This window comes from Seriola dumerili, unplaced genomic scaffold, assembly GCF_002260705.1.
Source record: "Seriola dumerili isolate Sdu_G_001 unplaced genomic scaffold, Sdu_1.0 BDQW01000621.1, whole genome shotgun sequence".
Taxonomy (NCBI): Eukaryota; Metazoa; Chordata; class Actinopteri; order Carangiformes; family Carangidae; genus Seriola; species Seriola dumerili.
This window is the reverse complement of record NW_019174876.1, coordinates 327,923-347,741: the sequence shown is the minus strand read 5'-3', so window position 1 is coordinate 347,741 and position 19,819 is coordinate 327,923. Positions and strand designations below refer to the sequence as shown.

The window sequence follows — 19,819 nt, the reverse complement described above, 5'->3', positions numbered from 1 at the left end:
AAGGTATTTTTCCTTGACAGAGTTATAGCAGTTTATGTTAATACTTCTAATTCTGGGAAAAATGAATCATATAGGCAAATGTATCCAAAACATGCATCAAAAACTCCTGTGACAAATGTGGTCAAAATTTGAACAATAACTGTTTCTCAAAGATCATATTTGATGGAAAGTTGTTGAAGGGGTTTCTGTGTAGTCGTAGTTGTAATGGGTCATGCTTTATTAAGCATTATTGCCTGCGTTATAGACAGTCACCAGCAGAGGGCGGTACGCGCCCACCTCAGGACACTTCCGGAAACAAAGAGCGATCTTAACGTCCAATCAAACAAGACTTCAATTTTAAATGAGAGCCGATAGTTCCTTCTCCCTCTTACTAAAAACCACAACAACATCACAACAGACTCACCTCCTCACAAGTCTGAATTATTAGGACTCTTTTTTTAGTTAGTCGGTTGTTTTTGAGCTTCATCTGCCTCTCGTCGACAGCTGTTTCATGGGAACCCAGGAGGGAGAGAGAGGTAAGGCAGCCGAGACTGTGCGCTCCTGTCCGGAGAAAGCTAACGACACGTAACGCTAGCCAACGCTAGCTGCCAGATTATTGTTACTTTTCGGCTGCCACTGAGCCGGACAGCACCTGTACATACATATATTTTACAGATGATTTTGTTATAATCGTGAGAGTGCACGGCTAATCGTATTCTGGCATTGTACACGTTAGCAAACATACCAAGTTAGCAACATTAGCTAGCTACCGTTGAGTTAATCCAACCGGTAAAGTTACAGTAAACACCGTTAGAGGTGACTTAAGGATAGAAGCTAACTTAAGATGAAACTTGGGTTGTTGTTTTGTCACGTCGAATTCAAAGGAACCGTTATTATTTATCATTAACTGCATGGATGTCCGCAGTAGTTAGTGTAGTGGTTAGTTGGTGTGTATGAGACAGGGAGAAATTACTCCCCGCTCTCAAACTTAAGTTTGCCGCGGACCCCGGCATACATGAATGAATTTAAGATTTCACCCCTAGAGGATGTGCTGAACCTTTGCTTGTGGATAAATAACCAGTGAATGTCACCAAAGTGAGCTCTCTAGAGAGTAAAATAATCGTCCTTCATACATGGTACAGTTCAGTTTTATTTTGTTCTTGTCTACAGATTGGGTAGATGTGGCAAATCATCTATTCAGCAAGTGTCACATCAACCTAAAGCTGAGGAAACTGACGGACTGTGATGCCAATGTTTTCATTGCTCTGTATGAGAACATCTTGGGGGAGAAAGTTCCAGGTAATAGCAAAGCTGCAGATCTACCAATACAGGAAAAGAATAATCGAGCAAGCAATTAGTTGATCAATAGAAAGCAACTAAACAAATTATTCCCTTGTCCAGCAACACAATTGTGATGATTTGATGCACATCTTTGTTTAATGCATTAATAATTAATATTACTTGTAACTCTAATATCTTCAAACTGTTCTTAAAATTATGACTGTAAAATTGTTAACAAAGGCATTGAATTCTAATCAAAAGCAACAAGCACTGAAGGTTTTAGTTTAGGTGTGAGGTTTTAGTGTAGAACATTAGTGTGCTTAGTATGTCAGGAATTCTTTCTAAGACTATCACACATGCTATCACAAGACCGTTAATGTTGCTGGATTCTTTCCTGCATTGTTAAGTACAGGAAAGAGCTCAGTGTGTGTATATTTCACTGTTTCTGTGGTCTCATGTGTACATGCTTTGTGTTATTTACATTTGTGTACATTTATTTGTGTAATAGATTATATTGCAGGACCACGCAGTCAAGAGGATGACGTCCATAACGTTCAGTCTGTGATTGATTCACTGTCCCTGGATTACCTTCAGATCAGCCTCTCACACATTACTGGTATATACCTTTCATTTGTAACAACAGTGAATCTAAATGTCTGTATCTAAAAGTTTAAATGTGCATATACAAGAGAAGATTAACTATGATTCACTTGTACATACCTACATAACTTTAATTTGTATCAACTTGAAGTGGTAGAAAAGATCACCAAATCACTTTATTTTGCACTGCATGGCAGATTTCCCAATCCCTGTTTTTCTTTAACAATAAAATGATGAGAACAAAGTATAATGGCGAGGATGGCTGTGTGTTCACAGGAGAAAATGTTGTCAGAGGGGACAAAGAGTCTATCAAGAACCTCCTGGAAATCTTTGATGGCCTCCTGGAATATCTCAACGAGGAGATAAGTGAGGAGTCACAGAATAGTGGTAGGCCGATTAATTTGTCACTTGTCCCTCCTCAATTTTCAGAACTGTTTTTACACACATGATGACTGTGTTTCATGTAACAAATTAGTACACTGTCATTTTTAATCGTGTATTTTAAAGCTTTATAATCTATTTAAAACATAATTATTTGAAAAACATTTTCTGCTTTTAGTAACTTAAAAAGCTTGTGCCATGTTAATGTTAATTAAGTAATATCAATACAGTTGAAGCAAATTATCAGAACTGGTGTGAAATTTCAATCATCTAAGCATGTTAATACTTTTCCATTAATGCACAGTTCTCATCATTAAATGGCTTTTCAGAGCAGTGGCCAGAGGGCCATTTTCATTGCAGTCTTTAGCAGCCTGTGTCCTCAGTTTATCTGAAACTTCTACTTCTCCCTTTTCCTTACTAAGACACAAGTCTTTGTTGAGGTGAGATTGCCTGCCTCCAGCATGGACTGGACATAATGTGACTTAAACCCAGTTTAAGACCAGCTGGTGCAGGACTTTATAGGGAACAGTCAGCCCTCTTGATTTAGTAGAACTGAGCATGCCTTTGTGTGACTTGCCCATCCCTCATACCTCTGCCAAACAGCAATTAGTAGTTAATAACTGTGTCTGCACTTACAAATGATGTGTTTCTAAAAGGCCTAGCGAAACGTCCTGAATGTGGCATAACAAAATTGGTATCGACTTCAATCGAAGCTAACAGTGGCCTGTTTGTTGTAACGTGAATGTGGATTGTGTGAGTTGTTTTGGGCTGAAATGTTTATTAATATGAGCTGTGGGGAGATTGTTACAGTATCTCTCACTTCAGTGTCAAATTTCACTTCTGCATTTAGTGCTTACATTGGTTAATAGTTGATGTATTCAGTTTACTTTTTGGCTAAAAAAACAAACATGATCTCAGTTGTCTGTCAGACTTTTGGCTGCGAGTCATTGGAGACTTACGTTGTCTATTATTATTTTTTAAAAGAACAGTGAATTTTCACAGCAGTGCATATCAGTTTGGTGAATTAAAGGTCACATGAGTTTGTTCCTCTTTAAAATTCCATGGAGGCCATTACATGTTGTAATCACAAGTATTGCTTTTTCTTTGTCTTTGGTTCAGTTTTTCCTCATTAACTGCTCTCCCTTTGGGTTATTGTATTATTCATGTCTTCTTTTTTTCTTTCTTTTTTTTTTCCCCCCCAGAGGAACTGAATAACGGTCTTAGTGAGGATGTGCTCGGTGAAACCAAGGAGTCAGCAAGCTGCAATGTCACAGGGCACAAGGAGACTAAACTGGAGGGAGCTTCTTTGTCTTCTACTGGAGAGTAAGAGCTTCTCCTACATGTGCTGAATATCCTTCACGAACACTACAAAATACAGAAGGATTTTATGAAACATTTATAGATTCTTGTGTTCACAAGATAAATTCAACTGGTGATTAACTATTTAGCTGTTTTAATCATTGTGATATCTTGGGTGTTAACCTTTCATTGCTGTGGTGATTTTGACCAAACCCCCCCAGAGATTAGAGGGTTAACCAGTGTCGCAATACTGTTGACCTTTCTTCTTCGCTTTTCTCCTGATAAAATTTGAATTTTTGTAGGTGACACTAGTATTTTCTTTGTTTGTTCTGATATAGTGGTCGTCACAGCTCGTGCCAAGTATGCAGTTCTCTGTTTATCCCAAACATACCAGTGATGCTGCCCCTAGAAATGTAAAACCCACAATTTTCTCTGCACTGAAGAATTTTCTTAAGAAAGACAGCCAGCAGGTGTTTCAGAGTGAAAGGTCATTTAAGAAGTTTCTTGTGTATGTGATGAATTCGGAACACCTGTAGAGAATTTATCAAATGCCCACTTGGACTCAAGAATGAACCAATTACACTTTGACAGTTAGAGGTCAAGGGTCATGGTAACTGACTTTTGACCATAACTGAAGAATTCACACACTAATTATGACACAATTTAACGTGATGAAATTTTATATCCAAATGGCCAAAGGTCAACTTCATTGTGACATCATAATGTTCTGCAAAAACTCCTCTGGCCATTATTCAAGGCTGTAACTCAGGGACAGACGGGGAGACTGTGACCATATTCCTTGCACCTTGACTGGTTGGCAGAGCCGTAAAACCACAAGGTGGTAATTTTAGTTTTCTTTTGTTAGTCACTAGTTATGGCACTTTTCATTCACTTTTAACTATGAATGTCTTCCTGGAGAGACCGCCTGAAGATCTACACCATTTTCACAATATTTAAATAATATCTCAAACAAAGTAAAAGAATACCAACTGTTCTGTTTGTGTTGAGCTTCACCATAAACTATAACACTGCTGACAGTCAGGTTTGCCCCACATGACTCTGACCATTACATTCAGCTTTAGTGTGGATCCGGGCTGTACGTCCTGTTGACACAACAGGTGGCTCGGCCAACATCTAAGCAGTAGAGTAAATATTAAGACATGAACGGGGCGCTGTTAAATTGGACATCCTTGCGGCTCATTGTGGTTGAATTTTTCTTTAATTGTTTGAGTGCAGATCAACAAACTCCTTGACTCATTTTAAGTCCATAATTTAATCACAGTTGTGGCTTGATAAATTCAGAGGAGGTTTATCAAATTACTGAGTGGCCACTTTAATATATATCTATGTGGACTTGTGGTAAATCATATTATGTCCTTATCGTTCAGGTCCACTGCCCAGTCCAGTAAACATTCCCTCCATTCCTCGAACACTGAGGACATGGGATCAACCAGTGAGTTCATTGGGCTGGGAGTCTCCGCACGCACATTTACAGGCAAACAAGAAGGTAAGACACACAAACACAGACCATTGTGCATTAGTATTTACCATAACAGTGTTTGTTTTTTGTGGTTTCCAGTTATGTTGTGGCCAAAGTGTCACATTAAGATGTGTCAGGAATTCATGTTTCCTCAGCGGAACAAGAATACCCAAAATATTGTTGCTTTTTTGTTCTTTATGCCTTTGAGAGGACATTAGTTGTTTTAAGCACTGATTAATCTTGTTGGCCTAGTTGTTACATTATGCAGTATTTATCCAACTTGTCACGTGGCTTTGCACCAAACCACAAACCACTGAGACAATTTAGCGTCAACAATCAGTGTTTGGCAGAAAAGACATAACCTACTCAGCATGCGTCAAAAGAATTACAGTCATGTGTTCTCTATCTCATGTTACCTTCAACAATCATTTATATTTCGATTCATTTGTTATTGATAAATTATTAAACTGTTTAACTTGTAACTGTAGTAACTCTTTCAATAAATCTCATGATTAATTTATCCTGCTGCAAGGACTGGTTGTCCCTCCCCAAACTTCAGACGCAATCACCAGCTCTGGTCCTCTAGATGCCCAGGATGCTCCACTGACTGAACCTCTGCACTCAGCCGTCACACTGCAGCCACCCAACCAGAGCAACACTCCCCACAGACCAGACACAGACCCACAAGCACCCATCCAGCCCCCCACAGCTGCTGGGCTCAGCAAGGGGCATGCAGAAAAAGAAGCCGACTCTGTCACTACAGAGGTAGCCTTATAATACAGTATGATGATGTTTAATTGTTTTACAGTCAACTTATCTGTTATTTGCATGCAATTTGAAAGGACATGCAAACTTCCTGAAGTTCTGTGAGTAATGAGTTATGTTACTACAGTGCTTACAATGCAAGACTGTCTCTCTTTCTCTGTCTTAAACAGACACTTACATTTTCTATTTTAGAGATTCCAGGACAATACACAGACAGGCACATGCTGACTTATTAAAATGGCTGAGACAAGGAATTACTTCAATAACAAAATATAATATAACCTTTCTCTTTCTCACTATCCCTCTCACACAGATCCCTAAAGCGGCAGCTGAGACCGTTGTTAGCAACGGACTACAGTCTCCTCCCCTTTGCCAGTCTCCTGGTGAGTCAACAAGCATGTACTGTCATTGTAAATAAGAACTTATTATCATGTGGTTTAACTGGTCCTTTGATTTCCAACATGGTCGGACAGCACAACTTAAGTACTAGTTATGAGAGACCATAAACTGACCTTTACTTGTTGATGTCATGATTTGCTCAATTTCCAGCTGCGAGTGAGAAGTCTTTGTCCAGTCAACAAAGAGCCAGGACAGATGTGGAGGGGGAGACACTAGAGGTAAGAGAGCAACATGCCTTCACTTGTACCAGTTTTACAGCAACATTTAACCCCATGCAGACCAGTGGTGGCTGGTACTAAGAAATTTTGGGGGGTGCAGTTATAATAGTTTTTAAATTCTCATTAGTTTTTCTTATTGAGTCTTTCAGTATGATTTTTCATTTCAGTCTAGTTTTAGGAGTGCATAAGTAGTTTTAATTGTAGTAGTTTGTTAAGAGATATTTACATTTGATTTAAAGAAGCCAAAAAGGGTAGGATGAAAGAATGAATGACATTAAATATGATCTACAAAACCATTGTTTACTAAAGATTATTTATTATACAACATATTATATTATATATTTCTACACCTTCAAACCAATCAAAAAACAAGACACTAATGTTGCCCAAGCACTGGCCATAAGCATTGCAACAGCAGCATACAGAGTGTATGGACTCCCCTTCTACAGCAAACAAGCAGGTAACAGTGTGAAAGTGATTATTAAGTGTAAATGCACAAATTAAAGTAATGTAAAGAGTGAAGTGTTGATAACATAGTCCAAGTGAATTCTTGCTCGAGTATTGCATAATGATCAGAGCGAGTACATAGAAGCTGCCAATATTTAGGTTTAAAAACAGCGTTTCAATGTGGAGAGTGAGCAGCAACAGCTATCGATAAGTCACTAGCCAGAAGCACTACATGAACAAAACAACAAAAATCTCAGCTGCACATTGTTTTTGGCATCAATATGACGCAGCACAAGCACAAGTTGGGACTGTGTGACATCTGCCTGGATTGATTAAAAAATAAATAAATAAATGACAGCTTTGGGTTTATTTGAGGACGTATTCCCTCGCAACACACAGCATTCAGTCCAGTAGCTCGCTCTGCACTGTTTCTGATGTTCCCTTGGAAACAGTGGCGTTCTCAAGGTGTTCTTTCAACACTCCATCAAGGGAAGCAACAAAATCTACCAGCCCACTCTCTCCCTTTCATCATGGCCACGTAAGGCAAGTTCAAAGGCTCCACAAAATTTCACACAGTCGATTATTCTGGACAGGATGTGCAGATTTTTGGCACGTCTTCGGTGTGCCTTCTAATGCCAGTTTTGTAGCCCTCATCTTACTGTTCAGTAATGTTAAGCCCGCCAAAAAAAACTTCTAGCCTCAAACAATTGTCACGGTGGCTGCGGCTACTTTCAGGACGTTTGCACATTTCAGAAAGGTGTTTAAGGTCCTGAACCCCCGTCGATGTCCACAACGTTTCGGTGCCGACACTTTGAAAAAGCAAGCAGGAAGCAATAAAAGGCATTACTTACACCGCATCCAGCAAGCCAGCTCCGTTTATCATAACAAGAACAGGAGACGCCCCGAGTGTAAGCCTGTCCTCAATCACCTGCCTGCTCCTTAATGTTTAAATTGGGCTGGCCCGGTCCATGCTCTTTTATCCTCTTATTTTCTTCCAGTGTACGCCGTGTAAAAGGATGTTTCTGTAAAGAAAGAATAGACATGTCTTTCTCCGCAGGTCCACTTGAACTTAACATCTTCTGAAAGCTCTGGTCTAATGAGCAGGAGTGAGCCACAGCCTCAAATATGGAAGTCCGTAGAAAACCGTCCAATCACATTAAAAGAAAAACTTAAAACCAATTCCAATTGGCTTCTGATAAAAGGAGTGTCAATTAGGCCAATTATAACGCAGCTGCAGGTCACCTGTTCTCCAAAAGTTTTAGGAACTATAAACACACTCATCGGGCCAACCGGTGGAAGTATACAAGAAGTATACGTATTCATATAAAATTTAAATAAAGTTTAAAAACGGATTAAAATAATTAGATGGACACAGTGTGAAGTACGATGAGTAAGAAAAATTTTGACTTAATAAATACTTTTGCTTAATTAATTTATGTTTAATATGATGTAGTCTTTCTCATCTGCATAATTGGAAGTGGCGGCGCCCCAGCGCCCCCTATTGACTCAATAGGGGGCCATCCAACAGTGTCTGCATTGCAGACACTGTTGGATGTTAAGTGTTTAAGTATTGTGTCAGCCCTTGTAAAGAATCCTTGTGAAGGTTAGGTTTGGATGTGTGTTTGTTACACTGATTTCTCTGTAAAAAGAAAAGACATAGGATTATTTACTGATATATATGGTGAGATGCAGTACACAATCTGATGGAATTTCTGAAAAAGTCTCTCTACAATAATGTAAGATCTTAACCTTACCCTGTCTTGAGATTTTGTACATTATGATTTGGTGAAATACAAATTAAATTGAATTGAATTGATGTTTTTGGCACTAGTTTATCTATGTCTATCAATTCAACCATCCTGTGCTGTTATAAAGGGGGCTGGATTAGTTTCAGTACACGTCCTAAATTTTTGACAAAGTGCATTCTGTTGCTTTCCCTCTTTCTTGTTTAGATGTTTTAGTTTGTGTGACTTCATGGTTACCAAATTAATTAATTTCTGTTGTTTTTCTAATCTCAGCCAACTAATGGAGGTCCCAGGAGGGTTTTATTCCGCACCCAGCCAGATGTGCTCTTCCTCACTCTGCAGGATGAGATGGGGTCCATCACCCCTTCTCCACCAGATACTGAAGAGGAAGAGCGAGATGAAGAGGGCCCAAGTTATACACGAAGATTACAGGGCAGAAGAATAGATCACAGAGAAAGGACATACCTCAGGTAAGTGAGGTGAATCTACAGTAGGTAGCCACATAAGGGATGGAATATCCAAGAAATTATTTTGAGGGGACAATGTTGTAATGGTTGCTTTCTGATTTTCTAACAATCTCTGCTGTGTGCTGTCGTTGTTGTTGTCTGAGCAGTAACAGGTTAGAGGAGGATTTTGAGGAACCTCTGACTTACCGCAGACAAAGCAACAGGAAAGCAGAAGAGGAGCTGCACCAGATATCTGAAAAACTGTCCCATCGACTTGAAGAACTTGATGAGGTAGGTGTGAGTGTGTGTGTGTGTGTGAGAGAGAGAGATCTGCACCTTGTCATGGACTTTACAACCATCAGAAGATGTACTGCATGTACTTAAGAGAGTTCTGTATTTGTATATTATCCCTTTAATGCTTGCAACTACATGTGTTTTGGTGTAATTCCTGTAGATGCTTAAACGAGTTCTGGGAGAAAGTGGAGAGTCCTGTGAGGCCAGAGAAGAGGACAAGCAGTCCCACCACAGCGACAGTATCATGGAGTGTCGCAAGACTCCCAGACAAACCACAGGTACAAACACATTACAACTAAAGCATAGTGAGCATATTTTTATAAACAATAAATCAAACTTCAGCCTTTAAGTTTTGCATTTTAGCCCATTCACTAGAAACTACAAAAGCACACCACAAGTTTTAATATGCATTTTTAATCTATCATGTAGCCACTGATGTCTGTTAATTTCACACATGCATGAAAATGAGTTTGCAAGGATTTATAGTTGATTAGGTAAAATATAAAAAACCCTGGCATGGTCCTTTTTGAGAACTGTTCCTAATTTTTATGAAATTCCTTTTCATAAAATACATTAACTTAACCATTTTAAATCTCACGCAATTTAATTAAATGTATTGAACTGTAACATTTATTAGTTTCAGGAACACCTGAAGCTGAATCCATGCACCGCACTCGCTCCTTGTCACCTTCGCCTCCACGGGCCCGCCGCTCCCTGCAGGGACAGTTAGAAAACGCAGTGGCAGAGGCTCTGAGCCTGGATGATAGGAGACAGACAAACCTCACAGTTTCTGATCATTCAAGGCAAGGAGAGCTACGTCACAGACTGTCTCACAGAAAACATAGCAAGGTAAAACATAACAGAAAACATAGTCCTTTTTCTTCTTTAATGCATGTAAAAGTTAATGTAGTTAAAAATATGCACAAAAATTTTTCACTACCTAAAATGTCTTTGACTTAAAGTTGAAGTTAGTAATTTCTGACCTATATACAATCTGAAAATTGTTATTGGTATTGATGCTGAGCAGTATCAAGTGTAAGCAGCAATATTTGTGTTTTCACCTTTTAATGAGTCTTCTTGCAATTTTTTTAACAAAAAAGTTACATGAAGTTTTGTATTTGCCTGATTGTTTTCAGTAATGTCTGTTCTGACCTCAGCCTAATAAATAATGTTCACATTAAGTGAATTTGCTGCTGCTGCTGTTCCTGCTCCATCTATTAAATTTCTCTCTCTCTCTTTCAGTATCTGGAGAATAAGGCCTATGAGGAGGAGTTGAAAAGATATGAAGACAAACAACGGGCAGATCTAGACAAGGCGCGTCTCAACGCTCAGGAAGCCGTAAGTTATTAGTAAGAAGTCTCATATAGTACGAGTACAGTAAGGTATCCTCTTTCACCCCTCCCCCTCCCCCTGTTAACGTCCCTGAAGCAGAGCTTTGTAACAATAACTGTCTGTGCCCTGTAGAGTAGGCTGCAAAAATAGAATCGCTGTGGGTTATCACATTTGTTCAGATAAAATCCAAAATTTTAATGTACTCACAGTTAGTTATAACAGTAAATACGATACACATTTAAACAAAACAAAAAAATCAAGGTTAGGAATGCATTTCCTATATAATCAACTTTAACTGTAAAGAGATAAATTACACATCATCTGTTAGTATGTGTATATAAAGTGTATTATGGAAACTGAAAGTGAACATTCATCTCATCTGTAAACACCATCCTAACCCCAAGACTTCTCCTGGTATAAAATGGCAAATATCAACCACTGCTTTGATGTTAAACAAGTAACAATCCAAGGATAAGAACCTTACCTGCAAAGCCTTCAGCTTGGAGGAAGGTTAGAGGAGGGGAAAATGGAAAATATTTAAGTGTGTTGATGAGTGATTGTGACTGTTGGGAAAATTTGTACCAGTTTACTGAACCATGTGTGTGTGCGTGTGTAGGAGCGAGAATACAGAGAGGCCATACTAAAGGATGTTTCCCAAGGCCCCAGAGCGTCCCCAGCCAGAACAAAGGCCCAGCACAAGTCACAACGTAACACACAAACCACACCAGCACGGAGACGGCAGGAGGCTCCCAGGAAAACTCCGTCAAGTAAGTTAAGATTTGTATATTTAACGCATGAGCGGCTTCAGTACAGGTCCATTTCCATCAGTCATGTCTTGCATTCACTCATGCTTGGACTATTATTTTTCTAAATACTATAATTATGTTTAGTATTCAAAATGGTTGTTTCCACGGTACCTTACCAGTGCAGTGTTTCTCACTACCAGCGTGCGAAACCATGCTTGTCTCCTCTTGTGTTCCTTGATAGCAAATTGAATGTTTTTACTTTGGGCTGAAGCTACAACTATACAGCAAATTTACAGAATTGTTGGCTGCCACCAAACATCTCCTTCTGCATAATGATGATCCACCTCAAGGCACATCTGAAACTAAGTTCATGCCCAGATCCAGATTCATATTAGTCGGTTACTGTCCATCTAAAACAGAGTTGAGAATGTTCCTCAGGTCTTCAGTGGTTTGTGGGATTCAGACACTCTTATTAAACTGTGATGACTTAGCCTTGGCATTTACGGATACCTTGTCCTTTGCCTGAAGTTTCTTCTTGGGCGGCGTGTGCGCCTTATGAATGTTTATATTTTTAGCTTCGGGCTGACTGGCCCACTTGCGCTGATAATCACAGAAGTAACAGCTCTGGTAGACTATGAAGTAAGGGCCGCGAGTGTGCTTGCTACAGCGGCACTTTTTGTTGCACATTGGACAGCTCTTCATCAGCTGCAGGATAGCCTCCTCATCAACTATGTGCTGTGGAATTGGTCTGTAATAGGTCAGAAAAGATAGCTGAGATATGATAACAACACAATGATTGTATGGAGTGTGGCGAGAGGTGGAAACATACACAAGCTGAACTCTATCGAGAACTGTCTGCTATGTGGTTTACTTGAAACATTAGGGAAACATGATCAAAGTTACTTGCTGACTTACTTCTCCATGGTCGCAGGGCACATCTCAGGTACTTGAATGCCTGTGAATTAATATCAGTATGGTCAGTCAAAAGGATTTTTTTTAGTTGAAAGTGACAATACTTAAACATTCAAAGAAAGTATTCATTTAAGAGTCATTTCCAAACCAAAGTTAAAACAAAAAACACAACTTATAATAGGGTGGACTGTATTGCACAACTTGATTAAGTCAGAAGCCGACAGCAACAATGACATCAGCTGGAAAAACTGTTGTCGTCAGGCTGAGGAACTTCAGAAACTTGTAAAAATATTAGGTATGTTAAGTAGGTTCCATGAGGAGTGTACAGAAAGAGGATGGTATTGTATATGTTACAACAAAAAACAAAACTTGGGACCTTGATCAGTTCCCACTGATAATAATAATAAGTTCACAACATATAAGCAGCAGGAGAGTTGTATTATTTGATTTATCCTCTATGAGATGGATGATTGACAGACATCAAAAACACTTCCTGTGTGGATTGCCCAAAGTAGATCTTAATAAAAATATGACAATGAAAAGTCTTTACTCAAACCGAGGGCTGAGAATAAAATATTTGTGCACATTAAATAATAGTTTCTATACATGACACTGTGCTAATGTTCACAGTTTGCCATAACAGGCAGACCTTGCCTTTATCAGCTGTTTGCATATAAATCCCTTGGTCTTCTCCACACAGAAACATAATTTGATTTTCTGATAGTCTGTACTGTACATTAATAAGGTCCCCCTATTAACACCACAGTAGTCATCTTCCTTACGCATGACCATAACTGTCATTGATAACTCCCATAGTGTCATTAATGAATGACACATGCACCTGTAAACCACAAAAGATAGAGGGGACCAGACTCACCTGTGCTTCTGAACCGGCCTGGTGGTCTGTCCATTGCTGCCCAGTTGTCCTGCAGCTGTAAAATACCACAGAAAACAGGGACTCACTGTTTCTTTTTTTAATCTTCAGGGAACATTAACAGTCAACAGGCATCTAGCAGCTAACATTAGCTAGCCTGTGCTTCTGGTCAGTCTGTCTACTGGTGTGACTCAGTGCGGTTCGTGCTGTGAGTTAATGTGCTCATTTGTGTAGTGATAAATCCCTTAAACAGAACAACCTCAGTACAGAAACACTGACCTGAGGTGGCTCTGGTTCTGCATTTGCACAGGCTGGAAGCCCATCTTCTCTCATACCAACTGGTTCATAATACGCCATTTTTGCATGCAAATAACACAAGCTAATAGTGAAACTGAATCTTAGGCAAAGAGGCGACTTTTCTGTACTTGTGTCTGCAGTGGTCACTGCGCTGTCATTGGTGGAGTCTACTTATGGCACACACATTACACACGTGTAACCTCCCCGGGTGTGTTGATAATGTACTTTGGATGACCGATTTGAATCAGCCATATACTGCAGATGTGCACCGGTAAAGAAACGACGACTCCCTACTGGTTCCACCTTATTGCCACAAGCTTTCCACGAGCAGGATGCAAAAACATGGGAAAAATAGGACCCAAGATTATCAGATTTATCATTAAAATCACTCGCTAATACCCTGATTATCCTCCAATCCCTGCAATACACGCATGGGAAACAGTCAAATAGACCACAAGTAGAGACAGGTAAAAGTTAGATACAGGAATTTAGGACGATGAAGTCATGCTTAGAACAGCAGTTTAGCTAATAGTTACTATACAGTAGCTATTTATGGAGCTACCCGGCGTCAAAAGCCCTACCTCTGCTTCCGCATCGGGCTTCACTACTCTGGGAACAGCTGTGGGTTTCAGGAAGAACTGTTTGGGTGGTTCTGGTCCGACGCGCTGTACATAGTCCTCCCTCTCAAAATGTTCACTACATACTCGATAGTCCGCCACACGTAGTTGCTTTACACTTGTGTCGGGGTCTATTTGAAGAGCAGCTAGCCACAACTTGAGCCTCTGTTTGTCGTTGAGTGGAAGCCGGTGAAAACTGCACGGCGTGTGTCTTTTCATTTTGTTATTGCAATTAGGAAACTTGCATGCACGAACCATTTTCTCGCGTTTGATGCTCCAGTGGAAGCAGACGAGCTAAAGCGAACCACATCACCACCAACAAGCCGGTGTGCGCGCATGAACACGGTAGGCGGTTCGGGATCGCTCAAATAAACGAAAGGAGAATTGGGACATCCACCATGTATCTAATTTGGTATATTCATTGATATACAAACTTTTTAGTAGTTATCAGATGGTTGTAAAAATGAATGTGCACTTCTGAAAATGAAAAAGAAAAAACAAAATTCGTAGTACATTTAAAATAGTCCTGTCAAATCAGTGGCGGCTGCTGGTCTTATAAGGAGGGGAAGCTCATTTTCGGCCTACATCATAAAATGTGTCCGTTTATTTATATGTAAATTCGCAGAGTGACAGAAGAGAGTCGCCAAACACAACGCTAGTCGTTTTTAACAAAGACAAAGTTGCTGAGGATCAGTAACGTCTCCAGATCAACTCCGAACAACGGAATGAAAAACTTGAAAAATACTCCGGTGGATGCTTATACTTCAAGATTGCTGATTCGCTCATTTCGCTGTCAATCAAAAAGGGACTCAGCCTCAGACAGATCATCCAATCATTATGCAGAAGCTGAGCGTCCGGGCCAGCCCCCTGCCCCATAGCCCCCCAGAGACGCTGAGCCTCCGATGGGCGGGACAAAGCCCAGCATTTATCAAATGACCGTCTAGTTTCGCTGCAGTGGAACAACCCACCCTATGCTTCCCCATTGAAGTCAGTAGACGCTCGGCGTCTACACTGTAAAGCGCTGTGGCGCTGCGGGGATGAATGAGAAGGAAGTCATGTCGGTTACCTGTGATACGTAGCTGATTCTGAACAAAAGATGAACGTGTTCTAGCGCATATTTAGTCAATGAAATGTACACACAACAGTATATATTTGACCACTTATTTTGTTGACATTTTAGGGGAAGCTGAGCTTCCCTTGCAGTCTTAGAGCAATCGCCACTGTATCAAATAAATGGAGTGCAGGTGTAACTGACAAAAAAACATGTCAAACATTGAAATCACTCACAGTTTTCCCCAGTTGGAAGAGATTTGACCACATCATCCCTGAAGGATATTTGACATAAAGACACACAAGCAACATGATTTTTTTTTTTTGTTGCATGTTAAATTTAGGTATTAATGCATCTTGCTATGATCCGTGTGCACTGAATGGTTATATACAAGTTATGTGCTTAGAGTGTAATGTAACTATAAACCAGCAGTGAAGTACATCCTTCCCTGTGCACTCATGTCTCACAGCATCATGCATCCACAAAAGCATGATTGAAAATCTGAAACTTATATTTTTCATCCATAGCTTTTTTAGAGAACAATTTCATTTATATTTTCTTGTTTCTAGCTATAGAATTGGTTGTATTAAGCTACTCAAACCGAGCCCCACCAACCAACCAATACCTAAGGATGAGGCACTCTATGCAGGATTGTATGACAATATAAATATAAAGAAGTCCCACTATTTTAAACTCATTGTGACAAACATGGAAGAGAAAAATAAGAATTTATTGCCAAGTAGGTTTTCACATACAAGGAATTTGTTTTGGTGTGTGGCAATAAACATAGTAAGAAGAAAAAATATGTACTGCAGATCAGATAGCTTAAATATAAACAGAGAATATTTACAACATACTATTTACAAAAATATTATAAAAAATATAAATATAATACAAATATGTGCAATGTGCAAAATGAGAAATGATGTGATATCAGTGTAGTGTGATCATACTGGTAATATTCTGTTTTGTGTCCAATCTATCTTTGCAGTGAAGGTGAAGGAGAATGAACTCCTCCCTGTGCTCCTGGAGGAGTTGCCCCATCTTCACATCTCTCCTCATGCTCTGGGCAGGATGTGGGAGCAGCAGATGCAGCAGGTGGACAGACTGCACACCCTGTCATCCCCTCATAGCCACCAGCGACGCAGCAAACTCTCCAGCCAGGTAGGCTGGTGGCTATTACAGGTCACACCAAAATTGAACGTAGCCAGTCTCAGCCCTGTAACATATGGGCTGATTTGACAGATGGATGAATGTGTGAATGTCCGTTTCTCTTCCAGGTGGAGGAAGCCCAGAGGAAACATGACCTGCTGGTGGAGATCATCCGCAAAGAACAGGACCACAACAGGCGTCTGGTGAGTATCAGCACATAAACACACACTTAAACAATAAACTTCACATTTGGTAATGTTATCAACAACAGTTACGATGGATGTTTAGAGTGTGATTGCATTTTCTTAAAAGGAGTAAACAACTCTAGCCTGCTGGACGTACAGTATTCGTCATACCATGCAGGCCAGTTACAGGCTAAAATGTCTTATCTTCCAGAGGGATTTCAAAGAGCGTATCCAGCAGCAGAAGTCAACACAGAACAGACTGAAGGAACAGAGGCAGCAGATAGCCCGAGCCAAGAAGTACCACAACGACTACCATGTCCAACACCGTGCCCGTCTGATGAGGGCACGCACCAAGGAGGAGAGGGTGGGTAGTGAGGACTAGTTTTATCATTGGTTAATATTTTGATCACTTTTCAATGAACTGTAGTGGATGTTTGACCACGTGATTATCTGGCCTTAGTGTTTTGGGTGATATGATAACCTATAATAAATGTGGTTGTGTATTTATGTGTCTATATAGATGTTTCGGCAGCTGTTTGAGGAGGGTTTGGAGCTACAAAAAGTCCGGATGAGAGAACAGAGAGCCTTTGCCAGGGAGCAGCGACTGGAGCATCAGAGACGACACCAGGACCAGATCAAGTCTTTGGAGAACTACTACAAAGACCAGGTAGGACATACACATACACACGGTGACCCATGCAGGAATCAGGAAGTTTTACACACTCATATTGTTTTCGCCGTTGACTTCACAGTCAAGTCTTTACCCTTTTTTAAATTTACAAGATCATGAGTAAATTAAGCCTCAAAATGTATTAACTCAGAAGATTTGGAAGACATCAACACATACACAAACAAATAAATAAAGTGGCAAATTATGAAGGTAGTCAGGAAAAAATCTTCTGTTTGTGCACAAGCAGCTACTCCACTCATAAATCAAGGACCTGGTGTACAAAGCCTTGTGTAAAATTCATACTGAAGTGTAAGGTAGACACAAAGCTGGAAAGCTGTGTAAGCACCAAAGAATTTAGATGTATGAAACTGCGCACACAAGATTCCACACACATTTCCTTTGTACATCCCACGACCATCACACTGGGTGTGGGTTAATCCAGGACACTTTGCCTCAATATCAGTCAGTCGCAATTGTGCATCACATGTTATTTGCACTTTGATGGAATAAAATGTTTTTCTATTAACATTGGCAAATTCATCCTTTGATGGTGCCTTCATAACATGTGTGGAGTCGATTGCTCTGATTGCATCAGGGAAATTGGCTCTCACTGCAAAAAGTCCACATGGTATGGGAACTTTATAAACTTGGCTGACATATGGATGATCCCGTCCCATACAGCTGGCATGGCGCAGCTCAAGGATGACTGACATAGTCCTGACTGGTCTGCCAGTCTGAAATGCCCGTTGCCAGGAAACCCAGTGGTCAGCGCTTGTAAAGGAACAGGCAACGCATGACTCGTCACCATGTCTTCCTCCAAAACCAGACCCAACTCAGCACACACAGTTCCAAGAGGATTGCTCTAGGAAGTCTGAAACAGCTAATGAGCCACTTATCATCATGGGCCAAAAAATCAGCATGGTCTCTATACACTTTCCTGCACATTCCCTTCTCATTCTGCCTTTTGCTATGTCCCCTAATATGGTCATTGTATTTCACTGATACATATGACCATGAGCGTGAAACATGGCGTATGCAATATTCTAGTATGTACGCAACATTTGTAGATGAGGCCATGAGCTAAAATGTGAGCTATAATCTGCTTTCTCTTCTTCAGTTTTCACTACTGGCCGAAAAACTTGCACAAGAGCGGCAGGATATCCAGGTTCGCAAAAAGGCTCAAGAAAAGGTAAAACCATGGAAAAATATTTTTAGAGGTGCTTAATAAGTTGTTAAATTGTAGGAAAATGTTACTTTTACTAAGCCTTCATACAATGGTGTTCTTGCTCTAGTAGGCATGCCTTTTATACAAATCATGCTTCTTATTCAGTGTCTTCAGGCAGAACTGGCCTTCTGCCCAAAAATAGGAGAATTGGTTCAAATATTTGAATTTGCTTGGACAGATGTGACTGTCTGATCACATAAAGCATGCAGCATTATTTTTGTCAAGGGGCGGCAACTAACAATTTTATTATCAATTCATCTTATTTTTTTGTTTAATCGTTGGGATTACTGTCAGAAAAATGCCCATCATGAAGTTGTTTTTTTTTTTTTATTTAAATCTTCAGTTTAGGAAATACTGACATATGTTCTGTTTGTGTCAGATACGTTTTTACAAATAGGACAGACTGTACATCAGGCCATAAATTATTAGCAGTACTGTCCAGATCCCTCACTTTTCCCTTGTAAAATAAAATTTGAATGGGCACAACTAAACAGAGAGACACTGTATTCATCAGCCCCAATTGATTGCAGGCCCTGCTGAAGATGAAGCGAGAGCTGCGTTCCAGGATGGAGCGCGAGATTGGCGAACTGCAGAAAATCATCATCCAAAACGATGAGGACGACTACTTCCAGGATCTGGAGGTCCAGAGGCTGCGTAATCGAGTCCAGATGGCATCTTTCCAGTACAACACTAGTTATCTGCATTGACCTGAGGAGCAGGGCTATCTTAAGAGCCGTTAAATGAAGGCTGGATTTCTATTATACTTGCTGCAGGAGAGTCTGTTTCTGCCATTCACAACTAAGGGTACGACTGACGGCTGAACAGTACTGTCTCCTCAGGCATCTTCCTTCATAGATTTGCACAGGAGGAGGAAATTCACATTGTAAGAACTTAACACAAGTCCTGATTTTTGATTAATGATGAACTGAACACACTCCAATAAAATGTAGCTATTAGCTAATTTAGCTAACGCTTCCTCTCACCTCAGCTGCTATACCTGAACTTAAAGACACCTTGGACCAAGTCCCCTTCTTCCATGGTTTTAGTACTTGGTAACTAAGAATGTTTTAAAGTGGCTCCCTCACTGTACAGTCTTTGTGTGCCGTTACTGTAGCGGAAAAGAGTAGAAATGTTCTTCCTCTTGCCAAATTGGGACCACCAGTGCAAAGTTAAGTATGAATGTCACACACTGACAAAATTTTTAACTTCCTGTTATGTGCGATGTCTTCCTTTTAATGTTTTAACCATGCCAGCAGATTATTTATTTTTTAACTTTAATGTCATTTGATTTTTAATGAACCTGGTGTGTGCTTTCTGTCACCGGGGGCGATGATAATCAGTCTTTCATGACTTCTCCTTTTCTTCAGTTCCATTGCGATTGTTCTTTACTCACAGCCAAAACTTACACGTGGTAGTTTTGGATC

The 19,819-nt window shown here is 40.1% G+C and overlaps 1 protein-coding gene across 2 annotated transcripts; it reads left to right on the top strand.

Moving 5' to 3' along the window:
• The first annotated feature begins 353 nt into the window (after positions 1-353).
• Positions 354-19,128, top strand: cep95 (centrosomal protein 95). 2 transcript variants are annotated; one of them, XM_022764983.1, is made up of 21 exons: positions 354-515; positions 1,150-1,278; positions 1,769-1,876; positions 2,137-2,247; positions 3,444-3,564; positions 4,929-5,047; positions 5,580-5,785; positions 6,099-6,168; positions 6,335-6,402; positions 8,868-9,064; positions 9,208-9,331; positions 9,495-9,612; positions 9,972-10,183; positions 10,577-10,672; positions 11,283-11,433; positions 16,155-16,327; positions 16,444-16,518; positions 16,712-16,864; positions 17,021-17,167; positions 18,288-18,359; positions 18,926-19,128. In XM_022764983.1, the coding sequence occupies exons 1-21, from the start codon at positions 491-493 to the stop codon at positions 19,100-19,102; spliced, it is 2,652 nt and encodes an 883-aa protein (XP_022620704.1). In that variant the 5' UTR covers positions 354-490; the 3' UTR covers positions 19,103-19,128. The 2 variants fall into 2 exon arrangements, with proteins under 2 accessions (XP_022620704.1, XP_022620703.1); XM_022764982.1 differs by having other exon boundaries at positions 5,553-5,785.
• The last annotated feature ends 691 nt before the right edge of the window (positions 19,129-19,819 follow it).